The following is a 10273-nucleotide window of genomic DNA, read 5'->3' on the forward strand; positions in this document are numbered from 1 at the left end:
CTTGGTCTTAACCATCCAGCAGAAAAGTGTAAAAATGAAATATAGGAAGTAAAGCTATGGTTTTATGTTGAACTGTAGGGGACTCAGGTCAACAAGTTCTGACATTACCAGTGAAATGAAACCCCAATACTATTATGGACTACTGGACTCTTTTAGAACATTTTGCTGAGTTAACACACCTATAATATTCAAATAACAGAACTTAACAAAAAAGGGGATATATAAATGAATATCCATTTTCTATCTGCGTATTCAAAATGGTTAGGATAGATATATAGTTACATTCTCTTAATGAATAGAGGGATTTGTTCTAATAGAGTTTGTAAATAGGATATCATTCCGCATCTTGTACAACAAATAACCACTAGGAAGAATGTATGCAATGTGTTAATTATTGAAACTGTCCTACTAATTTGGTTTGAAACTGTCTCATTGCTATTCGTTTATCAATAAAATCATGGAAAAAAAATGAAAAAAGATCTTAAATCAATAATGTATCCCTCCAACTTAATAAACTATAAAAGGAAGGAAACAAAAAACAAAGCAAGGACTTGCACATGAAAGCTTGCTATCCAGGGACTAAGTCTGGGCTCAGATCACTGTTTCTGATATGTTTGAACTCACTGCATGAGCCTCTCTGTCTTCTCCTCTGGAAAGTGGGTTGATATTGCTCTCCTCACCTGGATGTGGGCAGGATTACACAATATCCAGAATGCTGAGAGGCCTGACTAAGTGTGGACTCTCATTCCAGAACCTCCTGCCAACCACACATGGTCAGCCAGACTGTACCATGATGCTCTTTGTGAGAGGTCATTCATGGAATTCCCTGAAGCCTTTGTGCACAAATGTGACCAAACATCTTGTGGTTAATTCAGGAGTGTCTCTGTGCCTTTATGAGGACCAGTAGCTAAACTGCTAAGGAGATATGAGAACTGTGTGGTCTTCTCTTACCTTTTGACTGGCCATGAGCTCTTGACCCCAATAAGCTACCATTTCATGTCTTCTGTAAAGGAGGCCCAGGGCTCCTTGAGGAACTCATCATTGCCACCTCTCAAGAAAGTGACACATTTGTCTTTGATTTGTACTCATAGTGTTTGTACAGGATATCCTGTCTGCATCTTGTACTATGTATGACTACTAGGAAGACAACAATATGCAATGTATTAATTATTGTAACTGTCCTACTAACCCATTTTGAAACTGTCTCATTGCTATTTGTTTTGTAATAAAATTAATTTTAAAAATTTTTAAAAAGAAAAGAAAAAATAATATTTAAGGTGAAAATAGAAATTGCTATCAAAATGGAAGACAGTATAGTAGACACAGATAAACAAATAGATAAAAACAATGGCAACCATGAATACCAAACATAGAAAAGAAATGAAATCTATGAAACAGATCCAATCAGAAATTCAGAACATTAAAAATTCCATTGAAAGTAGACACAGCAGGTGGTATGAAGGTAGAGAGAGAATATCAGCCCTAGAAGACAAGAACATGACTAGCAATTAGGCCAAAAAAAATCTTTAAAATAGCAATGGACCACAAAAAGTCAACAGCTACAGAATGAAGCAAAGAAAGACAACATAAGATTGACTGGAATCAATAGAACACTGGATAGCACAAACATAGATAAAGAATTTGACATACAAATAAATGAAGCACATAGAACTCCAAATAGCCATGACCAAAATAAATCTACACCAAAGCATATAATAATCAAGATTCCAGAAATTCAGCACAAGAATAGAATATGAAAAATTGTTAGACAAAAGAAACAAATCACCTATAAAGGAAAGCCCACCAAAATCACAGACAACTTTCCAAAACAAACCCTCAAATCAAGGGGAAGTTAGAGTAAAGTATTTCAAGCCCTAAAGGAAAACAACCTTCAATCCAGATTGATGGACCCTGCAAAGCTATCTTTCAAAATTGATAGAGAAATTAGATACTTTCCTGACAAAGAACAATAGAAGAAATTTATTACCACCCAAACATCTCCACAGAATGATCTGAAGGACACATTAGAAAGAGATCATGAAGACTACAAACATATGAATGCCAGTAGGAAGAAGCCAGCAGGAAAGACAAGCAATTAAGTCAACACATAACAGCTATAAGGAGCAATGTAAATGGTCCCAACTCACCAAACAAAACTGGCAGAATGGATCAGGAAGCAAGATCCAACACATGCTGCATTCAGGAAGCACATTTAACCCAAAAAGAAACTAACTGACTAAAAGTCAAAAGATGGAAAACAATTCTTTATGCATCAGGAACCCAGAAAAAAGCAGGGGTAGCTATTGTATTTGTAGACCATGCAAACTTTAAACCAAAACTGATAAAAAGACAAAAAGAAGATTATTACATACAAGAAGAAGAAGAAGAAGAAGAAGAAGAAGAAGAAGAAGAAGAAGAAGAAGAAGGAGGAGGAGGAGGGGGAGAGGGAGAGGGAGAGGGAGAGGGAGAGGAAGAAGAAGAAGAAGAAGAAGAAGAAGAAGAAGAAGAAGAAGAAGAAGAAGAAGGAGGAGGAGGAGGAGGAGGAATAACAATTATAAATATTCATGAACCAAACACAAGTTCACCCAACTATATGAAACAAATATTAGCAAACATGAAAAAACAAACACTAACACAATTGTAGTGGGAGAATTTAATATCCCACTCCCACAACTAATACATCAACTAGACATAAGACAACAAAGAAATATTAAAATTAAACCAAGCCTGTGAACAAATGCACTTGGTAAATGTCTACTGAGTGTTCCTCTGCAAAACATCAGAATATATATTTTTCTTAGCTTCACAAGGGATATTCTCCAAAATAGACCACATGTTATCCTCCAAAACATGTTTAAATAATGTAAAGGAATTGAAATCATTGTGTGTATACTATCTAATCACTGTAGTGCAATGAAACTGGAAATCAGCAACAAGGGAAATCACAAAAACTACATTAACACATGGAAATTAAACAACACCCTTCTGATCAACCAATAGGTCACGGAGGAAATTAAATATGAAATTAAACAGTATATAAAATTAAATGATAATGCTGACACAGCATACCAAAACTTGTGGGATGCTATGGAAGCAGTCCTATAAGGCAAATTTATAGTGATAAGCCCAAACATTAGCAAAACAGAATGAGCTCAAATATACAATCTAATTTTGAACCTCAAACTTCTAGAAAAAGAAAAACAAATCAAACTCAAAGCTTATATGAGGGAAGAAATTATCAGAATAAGAGCAGAAATTAATACAATAGAGACTAAGAAAACAATACAAAGAATCAATGAATCAAAAACTTGGTTCTTTGAAAGAATAAATAAAATTAATAAACAATTAGTCAACCTCATCAAAAAGAAAAAACAAAAAATACAAATTCAAGCAGTTAGGAATGAAAAGGGGAAAATCATAGTGGATCCCACAGAAATCCAGGTCATCAATACCTACTATGAGAGCCTATACTCTAATAAGATTGAAAACACAAAAGAAATGGGAAGCTTACTTGCCATAACTGAGTTGTCAAAACTAAGTCAAGAAAATACAAAAAGTCTAAATAACCCAATGTCAGACAATGAAGTTGAAAATGTAGTTAAAAATTTACCAAAAAAGAAAAACCAGTGCCCTGACAGATTCACAGTTGAATTCTACAAGAAACTGAACACAAAATAGTACTTCCATAATAATTCCTGGAAACAAATATTACCCTAATCCTAAAACCAGAAAACCAAACCAAAAAAGAAAACTATAGGTCAATCTCCCTAATGAACATAGATGAAAATTCCTTAAAAAGATATTGGCAAATAGAAAACAGCAAATCATAAAGAAGATTATATACCATGACCAACTAGGATTCACCACAGGGATGATTCACCATATGCAAATCAATAAATGCAATACATCATAGTAACAGAACCAAAGATAAAAACACATGATCTTCTCAATACCTTCAGAAAAAAAATATTTGATAAAGTCCAACAACTTCATAATAAAAACCCTACAGAAAATTGGAATAGATGGTCTTTACCTCAATCTTATAAAAGCAATTTATGATAAACCAATAGGCAACATCATACTGAATGGTCAAGATCAAAAGCTTTCGTTCTAAAATCAATAACAAGAGAAAGATGTCCATTATCACTCTATTAAGTATAGTTCTAGAGCAACTAGACAGGAGTAAAATAAAAGCAATAAAGATAGGAAAAAAGTTAAATTAACATTATTTGCAGATGACATGACACTCTCTATATAAGATTCTAAAAAACTCCACCAAAAAAAACTTGTAGAAATAATATCCAAATTCAGCAGCATAGCAAGATACAAAGTCAACATTCAAAAATCAAGAACATTCCTGTACATAAACAACAATATCACAAAGAGAGAAAGTAGGGATAGATGCACACCCACAATAATATCTAATAAAATACTTAAGAATCAATCTAACAAAGGATATAAAAGATCTGTAAAGTGAAAATTACAGTACCCTATAAAAGGAGATTAAAGTTATCCAAAAATGAAGATACCCCTTGCTTTTTTATAGGAAAAATCAACATAGTGCAAATGGCCACACTCCCAAAACTGCAATGTAGACTTAATGCAATTACAATAAAAATACCATTAGTACATCTCACATACCTACAAAAAATACTGCTAAAACTCATTTGGAATCAGAAGAGACTTAGAATAGCAAAAGCAATTTGGGGCAACAGAGGCAAGTCAGGGGACATCCCAATCCCAGACCTAAAATTATACTACAAAGATGCTGTGATAAAATTAGCATGGTATTGGTACAAAAAACAGGCCTGGGGGGGAACTACCTGCTCGCCCCCCCCCCCGTCCCTCTCTTGGACAGGGGCTTTCTTTCTCTCAATAAATATATTCTGCTTATTAAAAAAAAAACAGGCCTGAGGACCAATGGAATGGACTAGAAGATACAGGCACCACCCCAAACACACTCAGTCACCTTATCTTATTGTACCTTGGCAGAGGAGCCAAACATATTCACTAGAAGAAAGATAGCCTCTCTGATAAATGGTACTGGAACACTGGCTTCCCACGTGCCAAAGACTAAAACTAGATCCATGTCTATCATCATGCCCTAAACTAAAGTCAAAATAGATTGGAGATCTAAATATTAAAATAGAAACACTAAATTTACTGGAAGAGAAAATAGGTAGAAATCTCCAAGACATAGATGTAGGCAGAGTCTTCATAAACAAAACCCACCCTTCAAAGGAAATACTACAATGGACTGACAAATGGGATCTTACCTTATTAAAAAGCTTTTGCACAACAAAAGAAATCACCACCAAAATGAAAAGACAACCCAGGGGTTGGGGAGATAGCTCACTAGAATAAGTGCTTGCCTGGCAAGCTCAAGGACCTGAGTTCAATCCCCAGTTCTGCCAAAAAAGAGACAACCACAAAGTAGGAAAAAAGTTACAGCCAGTTGTTCCTCAGACAAAGGACTTATAGCTAGAACATATAAAGAATTGAAAAAAAAAGATCCTTCCAAATTCAATGACCCAATCCAAAAATGGACATCTGAGATGAATACACACTTCTCAGAGGAAAGAAGACAAGTGGCAAATAAATACATGCAAAAATGTTCAACATCACTGGTCACTCATGAAATGCAAACTAAACAACACTGAGATTCTGTTTCATCCCAGAAAGAAAAAATTAATTGATAGCAAATATTGTCAGGGATATGGGGGTACAGGAAGCCTTCTCCACTGTGGGAATATAGACTGGTTCAACCACCATTGAATCAGGGTGGAAATTGCTTTAAAAACCAGAATTAGAAGTCCTATTTGACCCAGTCATTCCCTTTTTAGATATCTTTCCAGAAAAATTAAAAACATCATACCACAGGGATGTATGTACACCCATGTTTATAGCAGCATATATATAGCAGCACACGTAGCTATAATAGCTAAATATTGGAAACAACCCAAATGTTCATCAACCAAGGACTGGATTTAAAAGATGTGGGTTTTTTATATAACGGAGTACTACTCACCCACAAAGAAGGATAAAATGGAGCATTTTGCAGGTAAATGGATGCAACTAGAGGCCATATTATCAGTGAAATAAATCAGACCCATAAGTGTAAATGTCATATTGTCTCACTGCGTAAGAAACTGATCGTCCAAAATGTACAATAGATATAGTGCACTGGGAAGAAACTGTGTGAAAGGGAAGACAATCTGTGATTGGGGAAAAAAGAAATAAAGGAAAAGAAAAACAAAATTATACTTTTACACACAAGATAATTATACAACTAGTTTCTCTTAGTTCATCCGAAAGAAGGGTTTGTGCTGGCATTATTTCGAGAAGATGTCATGCCTACATCTTTATTCAGAGTATCTTTTATACTCAAAATAACTACTATGAAGACAGCAATATGCTTTGTACTATTATTGTAACTCTCCTACTAACCTGTCTTGAAACTGTGTTTTGTTGTTATTTTTATTGTTTCCCTTTAAAATAAAATGGTTGGGGCTGGGGAGATGGCTCAGTAGAATAAGCACTCCCCTGGCAAGCGCAAGGGCCTGAGTTCAATCCTGGTTCCACCCAAAAAAAAAAAAAAAAAAAAAAAGGATACATAAGATAAAATGGTTGAATATAGGCTTCTCATATAACCCAGCAATTCTACTCCTAGGATGCGCCCAAGCAAACTGTAGACATGTGTCCACACAAAATCTGTGTGTCAGTCTCAATAGCTCTGTCCCTAATAATATAAGAGATGATGCAATACAGGATTCATCAACACATAAACAAAGTACAGAATATCCATGTAAGAGTATTATTTAACAATGAAAAAAAGGTAAAGCATTGATATGCGCTGTAACATGAGCAACACTTGAAAACATTGATACATGAAAAATCCACTCAGGAAAGATCCCATATTGTTAGCCCATTGATAAGAAAGGACTAGAATAGAGGCAAATCATAGAGACAAAAAGTAAATTAATCTTTGCTTAAAGATAAGGAAGTTGGGCCAGGAAGATAGCTCAGCAGACTAAAGTGCTTGCTTAAGGCAAGCTTAGGCAAAGTGCAGGGACTGCGGTTCAGCACCACATGCAGCACCAGCCCCGCTCGCATGGCAGGCTGACCCAGCCACAGAGTCCAGGCGTAGTGGTACACACCTGTAATCCCAGCACTGGGGAGGCTGAAAACAGAAGGACCACTATGAATCTGAGCTACATAGTAAAGCCCTGTAATGACCAAACACATTAAAAATAAATAAATAAATATTTTTGGGGCCAGGGAGATAGTTCAGTAGAGTAAACACTTGCCTAGCAAGCACAGGGTCCTTAGTTCAATCCCCAGTACCACAAAAAAAACAACAACAACAACCAAAAAAAAAAAATTAATTAATTAATTAATGTTAAGAAAAGATAAGGAGGTTGGAGATGAGAAGTAGTTACTAATGAGTATAGAGGGGTTTTTAATGGAAAAAATGTTTTCAGATTGATTTGGGAGTGGTTTACAACTAAAATACGAATATACTAAAATCTATTAAATTCCACAGTTAAAATGGTTGAATTCTATGTGTTATGGTTTGGTGCCTTCCCAAAGCCTCATGCAGTCATGGGGTGGCTTGGTTTGTAGAGTCTGTGATTAACTCATGATCCACTGGGATTATGCATGTGAGTGCTGCTGGGATTATGGGTGTCAGTGCTACACCAGGCCTGGAGCAGATAGCCTGAATGCAATTTAAGGGAGACAAACTTGATCTCTGCAGCCATTGTTGCTAATCCTCCCTTTTGCTCTTGCTATTTTGCTGTATTACACCACCATGAACTGCTGCCCTCTGCCATGTACCACTCTGATTTGGAACCAGCTTTGTATGGACTGAAATCTCCACAAATCATGACCTAAGTAAGCCTTTCTTTCCTTCATTTTAGGTGTCAGGTATTTGTCCCAGCAAGGAGAGAAGAGTAACTGAGACAGTACAGTATATAAATCATGTCTCTATGAAACCATTATTCTTTCTTGTAAAGGAAGACGGGGAGGTAGAGAAAAGGTAATGGAAAGAGAGACAGGGAACGAGGGAAGACTTTTGATCTCAGATCCAATAATAAAGAGAAAACCAAACCAAACGGAGAGGCAAATGCTGAGGACAGAAACCACATTCCTAACTTTGGTGTGACTTCCAAATATCCTGGCTTAGCTTCCGGCTCCTCCTCTGTAGAATTATCAGTCAGACCCACTGCGTTAGAGTTCCCAAAGGCCTCTGTCTGACATCCCAGCTCCTCTCTGAGGGGCCATACACATGTGAATCAGTCAGTTACCTTCTCTGAGATTCCATTATAAAATTGAGTCAAAACAAGAACCTGCTCATCCCCTTCCCTAAAAAATCTTGCTCCTCAAACTCCTCAAACCTGACTTTTGCAGTTCTGAAGCTCTTCCCCAAAGCAAACTGAGGTCCCTGAAAGTCCAGTGTGGTCTGTCTCACCTTGAATCCCGCGTGTCAGGGATGCTACGGTTGAGGGGCAGCTGGTTACTGAGGTACACGTTGTAACCAAACCTGTGAAACAGGTCCTGGGCCTTTCTCTGCTCAGCCTCAGCAAGACCTTCTCCCCACTGCTGGAACAACGCAGAGGTTGGGAAGAGTTTCTTTGGGGGTCGGGGCTGCTTTGACTTGACCATCTTGCCTTGCAATGCCTTTGGGGCAGGTTGAACTTCATCTTCCACCCTCATTAACGCATCCTTCTCCACTCTTGCTTGTTGCTTCACAGCCAATTTCATATTTTCTTCTGCAAAAGAAGAGGATGAAAGGTGGGAGACAGCAAAGAAAAAATGTTAGACAATCTTAAGGCATCTGAGCAGTACTTTCCCTCCTAATTTCCCTGAAATAATTTTCTTGAAATAGTTTGAATCTTAAGTGTCCCCACAGGCCTGTGTGTTAGCAATTTTGTCACTGGCCCGTGGTGCTACTGGAAGGAGACAGAAGCTCTAGGAGTTGAAGCCTTATGAAAGGAAGTTAGGTCACTGGGACATGTCCTTGTCTCCATCCACCACCATGCAGTCATCTGTGTGCTCCTGCCATGATACATTGCCTTGTCACACGTCCAAAACCAGTGGACAAACTCACCATGCATTGAAACCACCAAAACTGTAAGCCAAACCTATCTTGTCTTTTCATGAGGTAATTCTCTCTCTCTCTCTCTTTTTCTTTTTTTAATCACATATGGCAGGACTGATTTAATCAGCATACAATTGAAAGAGCTTTAGATCTGTAATAAAAATCCAAATTTGGGGAAGGATGAACTTTAAAACAGCAGCCAGGTGGGCAGGGAGGAGGGGGAGGAGGGCAGGTGGACAGGCAGCTGAGCACGAGGTGAGCCTCTTGAGTGTTTGTTACAGCAATGGAAAGGTGACTAAAACATCTTCCAACTTTTAAAATGGGCAAATTCTTGTCCCAGAGGGTAGGATGTCAGAGAAATTTGTCAGGACCATATAATGTTGTCTTGGCAAAGCACACACTAGGTGCCTCTCTCTCTTCAGCTCCCTCAAAATATATCTACCCCTCCTCTCTGTGGCTCCACTAGGAGCTGACTTTGAAGTGAGAAATAAATTGATAATAAGATGTTTATCCAGGATGAGACCTAAAGCACATTTTTAATCAGAATCACCAGCAGTGATTATTTTAAGATTTAGGTATTGATGCTTATTTCCAACTCTTAAATTAGAACCTCAGGGTCCAGTGGGAACATGAGCAAGAAAAGTTGCCAGAATCTGCACTGTTAATGAAGTCAAGGAGTAATTTTTTATAAAGTAAAATTTTGAGAAATCTGGTGCTGCACTAACAGTGGCTAACCAAAGCTGACCTAACCCAACCCACACCCCCATCGTCTGCTCATGGCATTACCCCTCACGTGCTAACGGCATCCGAACTTCTAACTTTTTAAAACTTTTAATTGCTCCAGATAGATCTAACAGTCACATGAGAGACACAACCTTTACTCCAAAGAATAGTGATAGGTCCAGACAGGGGGCTTTCTTGCAGGAGAGGCCTTTATCTATGGTCCAAACTACCAATGGTAATGATGCCTACAAATCTCAAGCTCTTCCTATTCATTATTTACCTCATCTTTACAGCAACCCTGTAGGATTCACTCTGCAGCATCTTAGCAAGTATGGCAAAAACTCTTTTTAAGATCAATCAGCAGGGGCTGGAGAGATGGCTCAGTGGTCTAAAGCACCTACTTGGAACAAGCTTGGCAAAGCACAGGGACCACGGTTCAATCCCCCAGCA

At 37.6% G+C, this 10273-nt stretch overlaps 1 protein-coding gene across 1 annotated transcript in view; it reads right to left on the reverse strand.

Moving 5' to 3' along the window:
• Positions 1-10273, reverse strand: part of Galnt8 (polypeptide N-acetylgalactosaminyltransferase 8) — a 77321-nt gene that overhangs the window by 60045 nt on the left and 7003 nt on the right. Inside the window, exon 2 of the mRNA XM_004643592.2 lies at positions 8471-8771. Within this exon, the coding sequence (XP_004643649.1) occupies positions 8471-8771 (301 nt within the window). The remainder of the gene's footprint in view (positions 1-8470; positions 8772-10273) is intronic.

Source organism: Octodon degus, unplaced genomic scaffold (assembly GCF_000260255.1).
Source record: "Octodon degus isolate 3935 unplaced genomic scaffold, OctDeg1.0 scaffold00178, whole genome shotgun sequence".
Lineage (NCBI taxonomy): Eukaryota > Metazoa > Chordata > Mammalia > Rodentia > Octodontidae > Octodon > Octodon degus.